This window comes from Felis catus, chromosome B3, assembly GCF_018350175.1.
Source record: "Felis catus isolate Fca126 chromosome B3, F.catus_Fca126_mat1.0, whole genome shotgun sequence".
Classification (NCBI taxonomy): Eukaryota; Metazoa; Chordata; class Mammalia; order Carnivora; family Felidae; genus Felis; species Felis catus.
The window spans coordinates 9,954,091-9,972,726 of NC_058373.1; the positions used below are offsets into that span (position 1 = coordinate 9,954,091).

The 18,636-nt window shown below is 43.5% G+C and overlaps 1 protein-coding gene across 11 annotated transcripts in view; it reads right to left on the reverse strand.

Moving 5' to 3' along the window:
• AKAP13 (A-kinase anchoring protein 13) overlaps nucleotides 1-18,636 on the reverse strand; it is a 334,406-nt gene that overhangs the window by 272,038 nt on the left and 43,732 nt on the right. For 9 of the 11 annotated variants that reach the window (XM_045058848.1, XM_045058850.1, XM_045058847.1 and 6 more), the window contains exon 2: nucleotides 13,778-13,872. The exons of the other annotated variants lie outside the window; for them this stretch is intronic. In XM_045058848.1, the coding sequence (XP_044914783.1) occupies nucleotides 13,778-13,872 (95 nt within the window). The remainder of the gene's footprint in view (nucleotides 1-13,777; nucleotides 13,873-18,636) is intronic. 11 annotated transcript variants of the gene reach the window in all.

Below are 18,636 nucleotides of genomic sequence, written 5' to 3' on the forward strand. Positions count from 1 at the left end.
ACAATGAGAGTTGAGATGGGTCTTCTGTACCTCCGTCTACCACACGGATGAGCAGATTCAACCCCGTGCTTCCCAAAAGAAGAGGAGACCCTCTCTTCTCAAAAATAAACCTCCAATGGCTCCCCTAACCCTTATTTTTATAAAAAGCCTTTAAAGGCTGGGGTGCCTGGGTGGCTCAGCCGGCGACTCTTGGTTTCAGTTCAGGTTATTGTCCTGTGATTCATGGGTTTGAGCCCTGTCTTGGGCTCTACGCTGGGGGCATGGAGCCTGCTTGGGACTCTTTTTCTCTCTCTGCCCCACCCACATGTGCTCGCTCTGTCTCAAAATAAATAAACTTAAAAAAAAAAAAAGCCTTTAAAGGCCAAGAATTGGTTTTCTTCAATTTCATATCCTCCAAAGCACCTGGCCCAGTCCCACACCACAACAGGCCCTCCACAGCAGGGAGAACAGACATTCACTTTTGAGGTCACTTAGACCGAGGTGAGAACTTCAATATGAATGCCTCTTACTTTTTTATTTTAGAAGAGTTACTTCCAAAGACTGATAAAAACGCAGACACAGAATACACTCTTCTTCCCTTGAGGGCTGGAGGAAATCACTTAACCTCTCTGAGCTTCAGGCTCCCCATCAGTAAAAGGGGGACCACACCTCTCTCACCACACTGTTGAGAGGGTTCGGCAAGAATACTTAAGTGAATTGCCCAGCGACAGTCAGGCGTGGCACACCACAGATAATACATGATAGCTGTTTTGGGACAGCACTGAACAGACCGAGACCTGCCTCCGCAGACCCACAACTGCACGGAGATACCCGGGAAGGCTCGGGAGCTCAACAAGAGCTCACGGCCAACAGCTCTGCAGGAGTTAACTAGACCCATGGCAGGTGCAGGAGCTGACTGAGCTACCAGAGAATAGAAAGCGAGGGCAGTGAGTCTCCTACAGACTCTGAGGCAGCGCAGTCCTTATTATCCAGATTCCAGTGAAGGGCCGGTCGGGCTTAGTTTTCATCTCTAACACCTTATGAACGGTCCTCTCCGACTCAAAGCAGAAAGGCCTGCTGAACTAAAATGTTCAGCGTCTATATCTGAGTGACTCAACAATTACACAGTTCTGATTTTGCTGACAACAAGAAGAATCATCTCACAACAGTTTAGAGCGTAAAAGCAGAAAGTGTAGGATTCTTTGCTCCCAGAGTGACCTAAAGCTTGGGAAAATGCCATGCACTACAAAAAGGCCTTTTCTGGTTTTCTATGTTGGAGGTCAGACAAATACGGAAGATCTAAGAGCTGCTGCTCAGGGTGGTGGTGTACAAAAAGGAGTACACAAAAGAGTCCCTTATCTGTTTTACTTCCCCTTCTCCCCAAGGAGAATGAACTTCAGACTACACGATGCAGAATGAATAACAGCAAAGCAAAAATTAACAGCCCGAGACCTGGAAATACTGCCAAAGCATCCAACTTAAAAGAGTCTGTCCCAGGCCAGGAAGAGATTGACTTCCCGAGTCCCAAAAAATTATTTAGGAATAAGAGAGACAGAAGAATATGAAGGGACCATGGAAGTTTACACTAAAGGAGTAAATTCTATCAACTATGACCTATTGACTTTTATGTCAATGTCAGCCACAAATTATTAAACAGATGCTGTGAGCCTTCGAAAGGGAAATAATCTAAAAACCCAGCATACACCCTAAGACATACCTAGACAGAGCTCTTTCTTTTTCTTTTTTGTTTTTAAGTAACTTGTTTATTCCACGGGATGGGGAGTATGTCTATTGCAACAGAACACCTGTCCAAAATCTCCCATGATACTGTAAAAGAAATGAAGAAATCTGGGTTAAGAGGATGTGGTGGCCTCAGTTTAAGCACAGTTATGACTAAAATTCTCCCTCCCCCAGCACACGCCACTGCCTGTGCTTCTAGTTAACTCATGTTGTTTTTCTAGGAATTTGGAGAAGCACTGTGGAAGGGGGAAAACATGCCCCATTTCCTGCTGTTGCCATCCTCAATCCTGGCTTCAACAACAAAGCTAAATGAACTGATGAACACCTGCACCTGTAACAAACAAGGTCTCTGTTACAGGCAACTGCGAGTCTTCCCCACCCCACACACTTGGTCTAATCCTGATGGTCCAATCCAAACACTTTTAAATGATCTTGAAAAATCTAACAATACGGTGATCAAATACACAGACTATCTGAGGTTCATTATGAATACTAATATATTGAAAATCAGGCTGAGGATCCAAGGACACCTGCCTGGCTCAGGCAGTGGAGCATAACTCTTGATCTCAGGGTCATGAAATGGAGCCCCATGATGGCTGTGGAGATGAAAGAGAGAAAGAGAAAAAGAAAGAGAGAGAAAGGAAAAGGAAGGGGAGGGGAGGGGAGGGGAGGGGAGGGGAGGGGAGGGGAGGGGAGGGGAGGGGAGGGGAGAAGAGAAGAGAAGAGAAGAGAAGAGAAGAGAAGAGAAGAGAAGAGAAGAGAAGAGAAAAAAGAAAAGAAAAGAAAAGAAAAGAAAAGAAAAGAAAAGAAAAGAAAAGAAAAGAAAAGAAAAGAAAAGAAAAGAACAACCAAGGATCCAAAAATCCCAAAAGCCCAAGAAAGATGTACCAAGGACATACACAAGGGGCCACATGTGCCAAGGTGAAATTTAATATGGATATAAATGACTCCTACACTTCTGTGTCAACATTCAAATGGACAGAAGAAACCTATCTTATCAGAATCTGAATTAAGAGACCTGTGACTTTTGGTGGCCAATAATCTCTCCTCTGTCAATACGATGAATTAGGGTTCTTGGGTCAAAGAAAGGGCTGACCTAGTCCAACTTCTTGCTAGCTGTTAAGAGAGAAGCTGGGAAAAGTGATGTAAGCTTCAGAGAGGTTAGCGGAGTTATTCAGGACAAAACAGTTATTAAATGTCAGGGCAGGATGATGGCTCAGAGGCACAGGGTTCCTTTTTGGGATGATGAAAATGTCCTAAATGGACTCCAGGCCATCACTGCACAACTCTGAATATATTAAAAGCCACTGAATTGTACACTTTCAGTTATTGAAATACTGAATTATTTGGTATGTAAATTATATCTCAATTAAAGCCTTTAAAAAAAGAGTTAAGACTCAAACCCAGGTCCATATCCTTTCCATCTTATTGAAAAATTTGTATTTTTTAAACAAATCTGTTATTTAAAAAAGCAAATCAGAGGTTCCATCCTTTTATGAATACAGATCTACTTTTTTGGCTTAACCCACTCTCCATTCCTTCCCTTAAAGTTCAGAAAGCAGAAAGTTCTTCCCTTAAAGAACATGCAGTCCTGTCAAGTAGCACACCAAAACCAAATGAGGTCACGGAAACTGTGGCTCAGGTCTCCCCACATGTTGTTTGATTTGGCATTGACTTTGCTCCAAAACAAAAAGAAAATCTCATTTACTTGACTTGCATGGCCAAAGGTATGACCAAACTCCAGTCTATAACGCCGTGATCCAATGCACAGATTAAGCATAAGACCCACTGCCTGAGGTCATCAGTCTACACTACCCCCAACTCCCTTTCTCCTTATCCCCCAACCATAGAAATTATGGCCACACCATTTTGTACTTTACGCCATCAGAATGCCTCTTCTGTGACCTCTAACCACTTAAAGCTCTCGCATGCAATCAACATACAATCACAGAGTCTGTGCTACATGTCAGGAGCCATCCAGGGCAGTGCGGGCACAAGGCTGAGTCCTCTGAAACCTGTGCTCTCAAGAGGGCTCACAGTCTAGCAAGGGGCCAAATCAAATCATCACACCAATCAAGAGAAAAGCCTAACAACGTTACAAAGATGAGGTATGTGGTATCGCGGAAACAAAGAGCAGGGGGATTTTACCTGTCTGGGGAAGTCCGGGAAAAGCTTCCCTGAGGAAGCGAGTATCTGAGCTGAGAGACGATGGTCAAAGAGAAGAACGCTACAGGTACAAAGACCCTAACAAAGCAGGAGAATTGGAAGGATTAAAAGAAAACAAAGGTGGTAAAGCAGAGAGAACAGGAGAGAAAACTGCATGAAATAAGGCTGGCAAAGAGCAGGAGCCAGACCATTCAGAGCCCACTGGAACCCGTCAACTACCGTGGTCTTTACAAGGATCACTTGTTTATACACCGAACAACAGAGTGAAAGGCAGCAGGCAGTGGGGCCAGGGATGCCAGCCTGAAGGCTGCAGCAAGAATGCAGGGAAGAGGGCAGGGCGGGGGCTCAGTGAGCAATGAGGACGGGAATAAGGGGTGGACAACACGTTAACAGCCTGTTAAACCCAACAAAGTTTGTGGACAAATATAATCAATATGGGGGTAAGAAAAGGGAGCATCCAGGATGATTTCTAGAGCTCTGCCTTGCAGGACGGAGATGGACAGCGGTGCCGTTTGTCGAGAATGTCAGGGAGACAGAATCGGGAATTGATGCGTCCCTGTCTCCTTCCCCAATTCTAGGACAGCCACAGCGGATGCTCACATGCTAACGAACCAATGAGCACACACACTAGTGAATGCCCTATCTAAAATTTCCTTTCAGGGGTCAATTTTCTGAAAAATCCTAGCCGAGCAATAGGGAAGCTTTCACGAAAACTCTAAAACTTAGCTGACAGGGAGTGGCGACCACACATTCCAATTCAGAAGGCACACTTCACAAAAGCACGGGACAAAATACCAGGCACAGCCCCCCAAAACCAGAGAGCTGTCCAGGGTCCCATGCTGCACTTCTGCGTCTGGCACGATACCTCTCTCCCAAAGCCATCTTCCTTCTTGCACTAAATCATCAAGTGGATGATATTCTCTCATAAAACCGCTGAAACACCAATCACTTTACTTTCATGTTTAAATGCCCTTCTTTGTCCTCTACACTTATTGCTAGGATGAACTTACCTTTTGAGACCTATTTCTAGAACAACAATATCAAAGCTACAAGGAAATGATAATAGAGTTCCAGTCCTCTTTACGTTACAGAAAAGGGGGAGGCCCCAGGAAGTAACAAAGTGACTTGTTCAGTGACAGAACTGAATGGGACTTGGGGCACCTGGGTGGCTCAGTCAGTTAAGCGTCAGACTTTCGCGCAGGTCATGATCTCACGGTCAGTGAGTTCAAGCCCCACGTCGGGCTCTGTGCTGACAGCTCAGAGCCTGGAGCCTGCTTCGGATTCTGTGTCTCCCTCACTTTCTTGCCCCTCTCCCACTCACGCTCTATTTAAAAAAAAAAAAAAAAAAAAAAAAAAAAAAAAAAAAAACTGAATGGAACTCAAACCCTGGCTATCACACACCCCTCCCTACCACATTGCCAAAGCAGGTTTTCCCAACATAAAATGTTACTTTTATTTATTTGACCCCTTCTAAACATTTCTAATGATTACAGCAACTGACTAGAAGACTGGAAATTAAAAGTTCAATGAACTGCAGTCCTTCAAGCCACAACTCAGCCCATGTGGGGCACTGACAGCAGCATCCACACAGACAAGTGGGATGAGGGAGGGTAAGAAACAAAGGGCCCAAAATCTGTTACTGCTGTGGCTATGCTTTAGGTGCACAAAACCGTTCACCTTCCCCCAAAGCCAGAGCAAGGAAAAAGGAGGGCAGAAAGAACCTTAGATCAATGTTTGCTCATTAGTTTTAAAGGGACAGGTAGCAAAGGAAAGATCTGGGGACAGTATGTTTTAACGATGAATCATTAAGACTCAGAATGTACCAAATTACTATGTGGATGTGTTTAGAACAGGTATCCGAGCATATGGGGATGACAGCTAATAACTATGGCTGGAGCTTACAACACGCCAAGTTCTGTCATGAGGGGTTTATACTGAAAAAGCTATTTAATTTTTTTTTAATGTTTCATTTTATATTTTAGAGAGAGAGCGCACGACGCGCGAGCAGGGGAGGGGCAGGGAGGCAGACACAGAATCCGAAGCAGGCTCCAGGCTCTGAGCTGTCAGCACAGGGCCCGACCCCATGAGCAGTGAGATCATGACCCGAGCCGAAGTCGGACGCTCAACCGACTGAGCCACCCAGGCGCCCCTAAAAAAGTCATTTAATCCTCACCCTAACCATCAAGGTTATTTCTGCTGTACAAAAGAGCCAATGCAGCACGGAGGCTGAACACACAAGATTGCACTGCCAGTAGGGTGGCAGCTAGAAACGAACAGAGAAAGGTTTAGAACCCAGGCAGTCTGGCCCTCATCACCAAAGCTGTTCTGGCTCTCACAGTACAGACATACATGGCGAAACCCAAGTACATGTGCTGGCATTTAGCTGTGCAATGCTTACTGGGGTAATGGATTTTAAGTTAAATTCTCTTCATCAGCACCCAGAGCTTCAGGAAGGGCTGGGCCAAGGGGGAGGAAGAAAAGGCACGTTTACGTGGCTGGGTAACCCAGGCAACTTCCCTCCGACAGCCCTCACATCCAACAAATACCTTTCCATTCCGTTCCCTCGGTTTCAACCACCTCTTACGTGCGGATTGCTCTTGACACGGACTCTGTGGCCTTTCTTTCCTGAGCTCCATACCCTAACTGCCAACTGCCTGCCAACTAGACATCCCATCCCCATGGATGCTCTCCGCCAAACCGATCCTCTGCCCTCTCACTCTCTGCCTTCATCATTACTGGTCTCACTTCAAGCTCTCAAGCAACTACTTCCCTCTCCTTCACCCTCCACACTGTATCTCAACAAACCCAATTTATTTCACTCCCACAATGACCCCTTAACGATCCCCACTGTCCCAAGTCCCCATCCCCTCCCTTGGACTATGGCTTCCTCACTCTTCTCCCTGCTTCTGAGAAAGGTCTGCCCCCACACCATTACAAGGTTCAACTCCCCCCCCAGTGTGGATATGATTTGCATGCCAAGTCTCTGCTCAAATCCTTCCAAGGACCCCTTGCTTTCTTTCTTCACCATAAGGCCACACTCCCTAGCCCCAAACTACTGCCCACCCCACCCCCATGTTTATGCCCTGCTGCTATCACAGGGCTGGCAACACCAGCCTGCTTCACCAATCCTGGCACCTCTACAAATGAAGCCAAAAGAACCGGAAGGAAAAACTTCAGGTACAGTGCCATTTAATGAGACCAATACGACTGCCTTTTGGCTCTCTCCATTACTTCCTTAATTTAATTGACTGAATTTCATTAATTTAGTTATGGCCTGACTTTCGTCGCAGTCAATGATACCTTTCTCCCCCAGTCTACAAGTACTGTACTAAAGGTAAATCACAGTACTGTGGGAGCCCAAAGGAAGATGTGATTAAGTGAATTCTCATCAAAGCACAGTGCTATATAAACTAATTCCATAGTATAACAAGCAGACAAGACAATCAAATCCCATGTCAGGACACAGAATGGCCTAAATAGCACACTGCCTGCACCGATGATGGTTTCTGCATCAATGATCCCTATAAATCCTAAGATGTTATCAGTTTACTTTCCTGTCTTCAAAATGCGAACACGTCAGTCTCTTGGCTGGCCCTCAGACGTGCCATCTGAGACTACAGCTCCCACTGTGAGCTCTAGAAAGGTAGAGACAAAGCACCTTTCACTGGTAAGGTGCCAACTTGGTCACCGTTTTCTTTGGTGCTCTACGGGCCTCAAAAACCAGACCCACACACCGTGCTAACCAAATACTGATTAAAGTTATCCAACATCTTTAAAAAATGTAAGTAATAACCCTAAGGAGATTCATTCCAAAGAAACATTTTGATCAGATAATTTCCCAGAATTTATCAGAGATCAGAGGATAAGGGCTTTTTGATTGAGCAAGCAAGTGGAGGGTGAGGGGAAAGGAAGGAAGAGTCGGGCAAAGGTCTTACAGACTTGAAGAGCAGACGGACGACAGACATTAAATGGGAAAACGGTATGCGCGACCCCATGCCATTTCTCTCTACCTTAATTTCCTTGGCTGGAAACCAGGTTTTAAAACAGCTATGATGACTGTACCATATGAAGAGTGAACTTCTTCTGTGGTAATAGAATACCTCAGGGCAAAGGGGCTGGAGAGACAGCTCCCGGGACACAAGGGGTCCAAAGTGGAAGGCAGAGGCCACTGAGAGCAAAGTCCCCTCACCAGGAAGCGTTGCTAGAGTCCTGACGGGAAACTCACAAAATTTTAACCGAATTATAACCCCTCTCCTCCCACAAATCTTTGGGAAAAGATGAAAATGGATTCTGTACTCCCTCCTCGACATCCTAAAAGGGCTGTTCTGTTGGTTGGTATTTTACCCAACCACCAATGCTTTTCTGTCCCATTTTCCTGAACGTGTGAAAAGCAAAAATAACAATCAAGACAAAATAAAGATTTGACTCTCAACAACTTGTTACTCCCGCGGGGACTGCTCCTGCAGCCACGTCAAAGCTTCGCTGGCACCGGAAGAAGAGAGATGAAAAGAAGTCACTTTTCGTTTCCTTTAGGATTTCTTCTCCACGCCTCCTGAACCACCTTCTATCATTCTCTGCCCTGATTCCCTGGTCCGAATAGCGGAGGGGACCACGGGAAACGGGGACTCCTGGGCTGTTTTCTGTTCTGCTGTTTGTTTCACGAACTTGACGTCACGGTAAGATGCTCGGCTCTGGCCTGACTTCCCATGTGCAGCCCCAAAAGAACGTTTGTCACGAATAAATACAATTTACATAAGTAGTTGGCTTAAGCGTGAAGCCCCAAATCACTGAACGAAACAGCTTAGTAATTAACAGGGTAGGTTAACACAAAGAAACCTGCCTCTACCTGTCCAGAGTCCAAACACCCCACCTCCCTTTGCACTCATTATACTCAAGTTTTAGCCTAAACCACGAAGAAAACAATTTCTGCTGACAAACGTCAACGAAGGGGCAGAAAAATCTGGATTCCTATACAAACCCAGCAACCCCCTTTCTGCTTCCAGACTGGGTACCATGGCAACAACAGAAGCAACAGATTAGAATAAATTATGCTGCTTGATAGAGTGAAGGTGCCGATGGGAAATCCCAGCTGTCAAGACGGCCCTGGCAGTCGTCAAACATCTCCTAAATGAAGGAGGAAGAAAAACGAGCTCCAGGATCACAGATAACCAACGCACACACGCACACCCCTTGTTTGTGTTAAAAGAATATGCTACGATTGATGTTTCTTACCCATTAACTCAAAAACACAAAGTTTGATGAAGTGAGATTCAAGGGTAATCAGGAAAACATAGAGGTCCTTGTGGTAGATACTCCTGACCACATCACCAGAAACTTACTTCATGGTTCCCCTAACACGAGAAATCAGGAATGGTGACATATGATAGAAGGATCTTTGTTGGATAGCTAGTCCATTTTACAGATGAAGAAACTGAGTGGCTTGCCTGGAAATCCACAGCTATTTATTAGGTAATGCTCAATAAATTAAATCAGTCCAGTTCAAGGAATTTTCATTGTTAAAAAAAGTAAAAAACAACCCAGGTCTCTCCTTTATCTTTCTATTCAGCTAGTAAATACCAAAGTTAAAATTAAGGCTCTTGAAGTTGATAGCACAGGACAAAAAGGAGAAGAGAAACGAGCCTTAATTTGGGCAGCACATAAGGGGATCTTGGAACTTCTCATTCTGGTAGAGAATAAAAGAGAGACCACATGGGCCAGAAGAGAAAGAAAAGAACTCCTGCATCCTTTCTTCTTTTAAAGGCTTCCGAACCATAAAAGAAAATACAGATTAATGATTTGAACTGAAAGATGCTTAGGTTTTCTCCCCCTGATTTCCAGATCTACCACGTGCTACCTAAGGGACACTGGGCAAATTATTTAACTCAAGCCTATAAAAGAGAAGGGGGAAGGGGGAAGGGGGAAGGGGGAAGGGGGAAGGAGGAAGGATGTAGAGAAGGAATAGATTTTCATGACTATTTTAGTGATTTTAGTACTTCACAGAGCTTTGTGAAGTATAAAGACTGGCTAATTGATGCCCTTCAAGTATTAGCTCCTAACCTTTTCCCCTTCCATGAGACGTGCAAGAAAACCAGCCTGCATCTATCAGTAGATCCAAATACTGTTTCAAGAAACTATGCTGTCCAGCATCCACAGACCAATCGCACAAAATTAAGAGTACTGCCATGCCCAAATCAGGATGACAGTGATGGGGGAAGAAAGGTTTTTCTTTATACCCTGGTAACTTCCAAAAGTGGCTGTAATAAACAGGTTTTACTTTTATAGCTAGAAATAACTGGAAAAAGAAAATGTTTTAAGATGGGTTTCATCAGTTTCACGTTAGAACTATTTTTAACAAATATTCAAGTTGGCTTATACCATCCCAGGCTTATCTGACCCAAACTGTGTGTTAAAATAAGATTTCATAATCACCCTCCAAAGGTGGGGGATAACAGAGAATCTTTGCTAAAGCCAAGCTGGCTAACTCTGCTCATTGTTTACAAAGACTCAGTAAATGTCTCATAGAATTAGAACTGAACTCTAGGAGGAGACCTCCCTACAGTAAGGCCAAGATTCAAGACAAACCCCTTCCCTCCCCCTTCCTCCAACTCACAAAGGAAGCCTTCTGCTCCTTAGCATATCCAAGAGGGCAAGGCAGAAACAGTGCTTAAAGGAAAAGAACTTTTAAGAGTCTTTTCAATAAATGGCACTAGAACAAGAATATCCATCCACGTGTGGGAAAAAGAACAAACTCTCCCTTCACTCCACAACAAAATTTAACCCCAAAATGGATCACAGACAGGAACTAAGAGTTACCCCAGGAAAAGGGGTAACTTGACTCCTTCAGACCACATATATGACCAGAGAAACCGGATGGCTCTACGTAAGGAGGCTCCCTAAGAAAAAGAAGAGTGTGAGAGAGCTTTGCTGCACCACCCGGTTGGCATCTTGGTGACTGCTTCGAATCCCCCCTCCCTTTTTGGTAGCTGATTGGCCTCAAAGTAAATGAAAACTGATTAATTCAAGGAAAGATTCAGCCACACAATACCAAACAGGACAATTTCTACCGATGAACAGAGAAGAAGAAAGCTCTCTTATCTCTACAACAGCTGCCTGGCTTAAGATTTTGTCACAGTTCTTTCTCTCTTTCTCTCCTTCCCTCCCTCCCTCCCTCTCTCCTTTCCTTTCTCCATCTCTTCCTCTCTCCCTTCCTCCCTCCCTCTCTCCTTCCCTCTTTCCATCTCTTCCCCTCTCTCTCTCTCTCTCTCTCTCTTTCCCTCTCTCTCTCCCTCTCTCTCTCTCCAGTGTCAAAGTCAGGTCCCTCCTGGGATCCCTGAGTTTACAATACAGTCACAACACCAGCAACATTTCAGAACACATGAGTAAATTCGAGAGAAAGAGAAATTTACATTAGAAAAAGTTTCACCTATACCACAGAAATACATATGCCCAGAAACGCGTATGGAGCAGCAGTTGTTGTATCAACAAGTCTGTAACTTATAAGGTAGCTGAGAACTTGCTAGTCATAGTCAAAAGAAAAGGCAACAGGCAGATGGCCGAGGTCCTTCTTTGATGAAGGGAAGGGCAGACACATGCGGACTGGTTCTTCTAGATGCACAAACTGGTTCCTCCAAAGGCATTGCTACATACATAAAGGATGAGCCATAAACATGGATAGCTTTGTTGGGTGTTCTTTTTTCCTTCACAGGGAATTTCCAAATGCTTGCTTCGCTATTCAGCGACAACCTGCTTTTCACGAATCCACTCCAGACCTGGTGTAACACAAACACTCATCTGTTTAGGAGACTATGCTAATAATATGAAGGGATGATCAAGATGTCCTCGTGGTTGGGTCCAGACCAAAGTGAAGGCCAAGGAGCTTATGAACTGACAAGCAGTCATAGCATTTCTAAGCCAAGTGTCATCTCATTGCACTTCTCCCCTATAAATCAAGAAAGAGTAGGGAAGCCAACTGCTGACAACGAGGAGGCAGAGACCAATACGCCTACATTCAGATGACGGGCATGAAAACATGGCCCTTGTAAGCATCTTGTATAACATTTAACAAGCTCATCAGTAAGTATAAAGAAACCTGAAAATGTTTAAACTGTAACACAGTAATCTATTTTGTAAGGATATAATGACAGAATGGAGAGGAAAACTTGCATTGGAAAAAAAAATTAACTGTCCACTAATGGAGAATTAGTTGAATTTGGTAGCTCCAAACAAAAGAATTATGCTATCCCTTAAAATAATATTCAAAAAACGAGGGGTGCCTGGGTGGCTCGGAAGGTTAAGCGTCTGACTTCAGCTCAGGTCACAATCTTGTGGTCTGTGAGTTCAAGCCCCGCGTCCGACTCTGTGCTGACAGCTTGGAGCCTGGAGCCTGCTTCAGATTCTGTGGCTCCCTCTCTTCTCCTACCCTGCTCACATTCTGTGTCTCTCTGTCTGTCTGTCTGTCTGTCTCTCTCTCAAAACTAAATAAACATTACAAAAAAATGTTTAATTAAAAAAAAAGACGTAACATGGGAACACATTACTAAATAGAAAAAGCAAAAAATTGTATATACAATCTCATCTTCTCTACTACGTGTTTTTAAAACCACAGAAAAGGGAGAAAAGGGATAGAGGAAAACCAAAATGTTAACTATCTCAACTATGTCCAGGTAATGAGACTGTGGGCAATTATTCCCTCTTTTATAGATTTGCCAAATTTTATTTATCATTTGTATAATTGGGAGGTGGCAGGGGGAGGAGACAAGCCCACCACCACAGCCTTAAAAAAAATACAATAGCAGTCACTTTTGACCATAAGAAACAACACTGCTGGAAATCTGCCCGGAGGCTCTCTCGATGGTTTTCTGCTCTTCTAACAGGATTCTAAATGATCAAGACCAGTCTGGAGCAACTCTGTCGGGATGGTAGATCATTTTTTTTTCCACCTATATTAGTTGATAAAGTCCAATTTTGCAAAGTGAGTGAACATCTCTCACATACATTCTCCTAGATCTTTTTCAGACAACAAAGTAAAAGTTTTTCCTGTTTTCTATAGTGACGTAAACCCTAACAAACTCGTTCTAAACCTGGAACTTTCGCAGAATAGTAAAAGCACGAACAGTCATCTCTGTGTCACCAGGAAACGGCTACTGGATGATGCCTTGCGAGGGAATTCAACAGAATTCGCCCACTTTTTACAAACCACTGTCGCATAAAAAAAGGTTTCGGTTATCCTCAAACTCGATCAACTTTTTTAAAAGACTGGCAAAAGCACGAACAAAGCTCAAGGGGTTAGGAAAATAACAGGAGAAAAAGGATTATCCAAAGTAAATATGTTAGCTTGCATTTTTTCCCCTCGTTGGAGGAAAAATACATTTGTATAGCAGATAAAAAGTGGGCAGGACTTTGCAGCCAAAATAAACAAGAAAGTCAGGCTCTGTCAGGAATGGACTTAGGATGAGTTGAGGCAGCTAAAAGAGAAAGATGTTTTCTGCTGTTCTGCGGCTAATGTACATATTCTTCTGAAAAGGGAGAAATGAGAACTAATCTGGTGTGTAACCTTCAATACTCAAAACACAGACTCCGAGAAACAGTGAAGACACTTCCTCACCTACCCTGCCTCCCAGTGAAAGTCAGAAGTAATTAGTAAACAAGAAGTATTTCTTTCTATTGATCAAAGAACTCCAGAATTTTTTTCAAGTGCCCGGTTAATACTTCAGTCATTAGTTCTATCAGATGATGACAAAGAATCATAAAATCCTAGACCTGAAAAAATTCTTAGAAATCATGTGTTCTAGTTCATCAGCTGATCCAGATGCCACCAAAGATGAATGTCATTTTTGTTGCAGTGGTTACAAAAATACAGGGGAAAAAAAAAAAAAGTACAAAAGAAACTTACGATGCAGGCGATGCAGCACTGTGTCCCTTTTTGGTCTAGGGAAGGTTCTGGGGAAGGTTCCAGGGAAGGTCCTGGGGAAGGTTCTGGCGAAGGTTCTGGGGAAATCATGAATACACATCCCACTATAAAAAAAGTCACCCCCGCTACCTGACCACGACGTATAACAAAAGCATGTTACTCCTTAAACAGTTTAAATAGTCTACATGTTCCAAAAATGGAAACTGAAACGATCACCAATTAAATCACTTAATGAGAAGATCTTGCAAGGAATTTCTGCACAGTTCAGGAGCCTTCATTTTTTTTTTTTATTTTCTTCTTCAGTTTATTTATTTATTTTTAAAAAATTTTTTTTTCCAATATATGATATTCATTGTCAAACTGGTTTCCATACAACACCCAGTGCCCATCCCAAAAGGTGCCCTCCTCAATACCCATCACCCACCCTCCCCTCCCTCCCACCCCCCATCAACCCTCAGTTTGTTCTCAGTTTTTAAGAGTCTCTTATGCTTTGGCTCTCTCCCACTCTAACCTCTTTTTTTTTTTTTCCTTCCCCTCCCAAGGAGCCTTCATTAAAAAGTAAATGGTTTCCCATCCCACCTTCTGCAGCAAGATGGTTTTCCTTAATAGTTCTCTTTTGAAAAGTACAGTGTATATAAATAGTATACAGGAGACAAAACAAGACCATTTGGTTAAATACTGTTCCTTCTTGAAGTCATTTTAACACTTAAAGGCGTCTTTTTCACACACCAAGCCCCAGATCTGCACAATTACACCACGTACTTCTGATCTACAACTGCCACTTGACATCTTGCCAACCAAGCACAAAATGCAGGCTCACACTACTCTTACCTCATGTTTTTCGAGCTCTATCTGTCCTGAGGTCAATCTGATAAAACAATCTGGTAATCAATTATCTTACCATCTACTTCACTTTCATATTCCCTGCAAGCAAGAATATTTTAAGACATAAATCACTTTAAAATGTTTTAAAATATTTAAAACCTTGGAATTTTCATATTCCTACAGGCTGTAATGACAGTCCTTAGGACAACCAACACGAGCCTGCTTAACACTAAGGGACAGGGCAGGGTAAGCAGCACCTTCTCCCTTGACAGCCCCCACCGCAGCTGTTATACAGGCTCTAACTGTAACACCACTCTGACGTTTCCTATTGGCTCACAAGAGTCAGGCAACATCTGAGGCCTACTCTGTGCAAGATACTCCGGAAAGTACTCCACGCTGTCTTACTGCATCCTCACGATCTCTCTTTGGGGAAGGTACTGGCACTACCCTGGTTTTACAGGTGAGGAAACCGAGGACTGGAATGGCTGAATCACTTGCCTGGGGTCACAGGGCCAGAAGAGCTGCTGAAAGAATGTCAACAGTCCGGCTCCGGCCAAAGCGCCGAATCACCGCACCAGCATAACCAGAGGTATTTCAGAGTGTCCTGGTTCGCCTGGCTCCTACATCTGCAACAACCGTGCTTCTGAACAATGTTAGGATGCTGACTGTCCCGAGCTGAGCAGTAGCCTCCACACCGACAGTGTGGATGTCTGCGAAGTAATACATTGATGGCTATTCCATTCCCTGGAATCGTGTCTCCGATGATTACAAAAGAAAAAAAAAAAAAAAATGCTGACTCGTCACTGATATGACCTTTACCTCCCAGTGTCACCAGAACACATACAAAGGAGTACAGGCACTTACCAATTTGATCAGAAAACAGAAAACTAATGGTGTAACTCTGGCCTGGTCCTGGCACAGGGAAGTTAAAAGCATGGGTTCTGAAGGATTTGGACCTGGGCTCTTGAATTTGTTAGCCCTACCACCTAGGGCCAGTAATGAAACTTCAAAACGCCCGTTCTGCCATATGCAAATGTAACAGTACTACTCACACAGGCATTGCTACGAAGAGTAAGTGAATAAGAGTCAAGTCATGAGGCACAAAGCCTGGGTACAGTAAGGATGCAAATGCTAGTGGTTACATGGAATGACCAGGACAGGAATGAAGAAGGGGAGATAAACAGCAACTGACAGGTCAAAACAGGATGAAAGAGAAACACTACAAAGACCCACGGCATCACTTCAAGCACTGAGACCAGGAATGACTAAGAACTTCAGGACAACATAACTGTACAGCTGGAAATCCAACAGACAGGTTCAGTGAAATACAACGAATAGAGTTTGAGAAACAAATCCACCAAGAGCCGCTAACACACATACCGCTCATCTCCCACTGATGGGAAAGACTCAGTCACACCAAACATCTCTCTCTACAATCGAAGAGAAAGTATCCGATAGTTTATACAGAGAATAGTTTATAGCCTGAACTAACTTTGTAAACTTGAGGAAGATAATTGAGTGGCGAATGTTAATGAATTTAAGAAATTTTTACTACTTTAACGTCGGTAATAACTTGAAACTAGGAGCCAATAAAGCATGGCCAAGAATAAGTTCTAGCTGACCTGCTACAATGATTAAAACGTGAAATTAGCACACTTAGTAAACAATGGTACCCTTACTAAGGATAAACTTTACCCGAGGCTGCCTCCAAAATACAAATTTAAAATAACAAAGTCCAGGGCGCCTGGGTGGCCCAGTCGGTTAAGCGGCCGACTTCGGATCAGGTCATGATCTCGCGGTCCATGAGTTCGAGCCCCGCGTCGGGCTCTGTGCTGACAGCTCGGAGCCTGGAGCCTGTTTCAGATTCTGTGTCTCCCTCTCTCTCTCTGACCCTCCCCCATTCATGCTCTGTCTCTCTCTGTCTCAAAAATAAACAAATGTTAAAAAAAATTAAAAAAAAAATAAAGTCCAAATTAATGTGAGTTTACAGAACACGATGCTTTGCTATTAAATACACAAATTTATTTTTTTTAACTTAATGTTTTTTTGAGAGAGAGAGAGAGAGACAGAATGTAAGCAGGGGAGGGACAAAGAGAGAGGGAGACACAGAATCTGAAGCCGGCTCCAGGCTCCAAGCTGTCAGCACAGAGCCCGACGCGGGGCTCGAATTTGTGAACCGCAAGATCGTTACCTGAGCCAAAGTCGGACGCTCAAACGACTGAGCCACCCAGGCGCCACTTAAAATACACAAATTTATCCCAAAAGATACACAAATAAATGAAGTCTACTAGGTTCTACAAATTAACTCCTAGAAAGGCTGAAATTTACTTCCACATTGCAAATTCTGCTTACGTCAATCATAGATTTCATTCACAGATTACTACCACCAGACCAGAGGAATGAGCCAAAAGGGACCAAAATCCAACGATTCCCGATTCAGAGTAAAGTACAGGATAAACGCCAGGCGAAAATGCAAAAGTTTACTGAGAAGGCAAGTACAAATCTACTTCTGAGAACTAAAATAAGAAAAGATTCTCCTTGACTGTATAAATGACTGTGCATTTCAGAATCATAGATTACCTGCCCCACTCCAGACCTACTGAATTAAAATCTCCCCAGGATGTTGTGACCCAGAGCCAGGGTTACTGTTTTCCTGGGTGCCTAGCACCAAACCATGTCAGCAAAGAGCACTCTAGCAGATGGCTGAGCCAGCCAAGGAAATTAGTCCAACAAAAACAAAGTATTAAGAAGCAGTTTAGGGAATTACCTCCCATGCTTTCCTCTTCCCTGGCCTGAAAAACAACTCCCAGATGGACCATTAGTCTTGCAAGGCAAAGAGGAAGGGAGATCATCTGGGGAAACTCTAGAAGTAAAACGTGACCCTCAGTAAGAAACCCAAGAAAACTAAGAACTCAAGATAATTCACTAGGAAAAAAAGGGAAAACAAAGATAAGTGCCATAGGAAGTACTAAAGTACATAATTAGGTAGAAAAGAATGGTGGTTGTTAGGCCATTCTAAACAAGAGAAATATAATTTGTCTTCTGTGGTCATAAAATAGAGGTCACATAAGATCAAGACACAACGAAATTCCAATTCCAGCTCCACCAGCTATATGACATTACTTCATTCATGTGCCACATGAACGGCACATTCACCTAAAAGTGTGGTAAGAACACTCCTTCCTATAAGGCAAGGAAACATGAAACAGTTGTAAAGCATCTGGCTCATTATCTGACCCATCCTAGGTGTTCAATAAAGATTGGTTCCCTTCCTCCTCAAATGGAGGTAAGAAAATAAAAACTGATGATTACTTAATAGAAAAGGATCGAGTGGTCATTGTAGCACAGTTTTTTGACTGTGTGCCTTCTCAGATGTCTTTTGGTTTTTCTATTCCTAAAGGTGGGTATCCCACCCTCAGACTACCCTCAGCTATCATCTTTTGAGATGCAATGGAATCACAGGAAAGCTGTAAAGTCTTTGCAATGCCCATAAATCTTTTTAGAAACAAGACCATTAAGGTGCACAGGTACAAAGCCACAAATGACCAGGTAAACCCCCCAGTCATTTAGGGGTGGGGACAGGCATGGGGAGAGATCTTAACTTCATCTTTACTAAGGCTCAAGGCCTGACTTTGCAAGACACTGAGAACAATTTCTAACCTTCACAGCTTTAAACAAGGGAACTATGTGCTAAGCAGGCCTCTAGGAATGTAAAAGGTGTTCCTGGGCTCTTTGTACAGTACGAAAGGTAAAGAAGTTAAGGTTAAGGAAGACAGGTGAGATGCCAGCCTTGTTCAGGCGGCCAGAAACAACATTTGAAGTCAATTACGGTGAACCGATCATCCAGAAGCAACTGGGGAGCTGGCTGAGCTTCTGGTCTCAAACGGTCCTAGGGAGTATAAGCTACATGGGAAGACAAACTCATCTGTCAATGTTCCCCTGAAAGTGGGTGATCCAGGACTGAACACAATACTCTGAATCTTTTGATATGTCCCTGTCTTGTCTTAGAGATTACC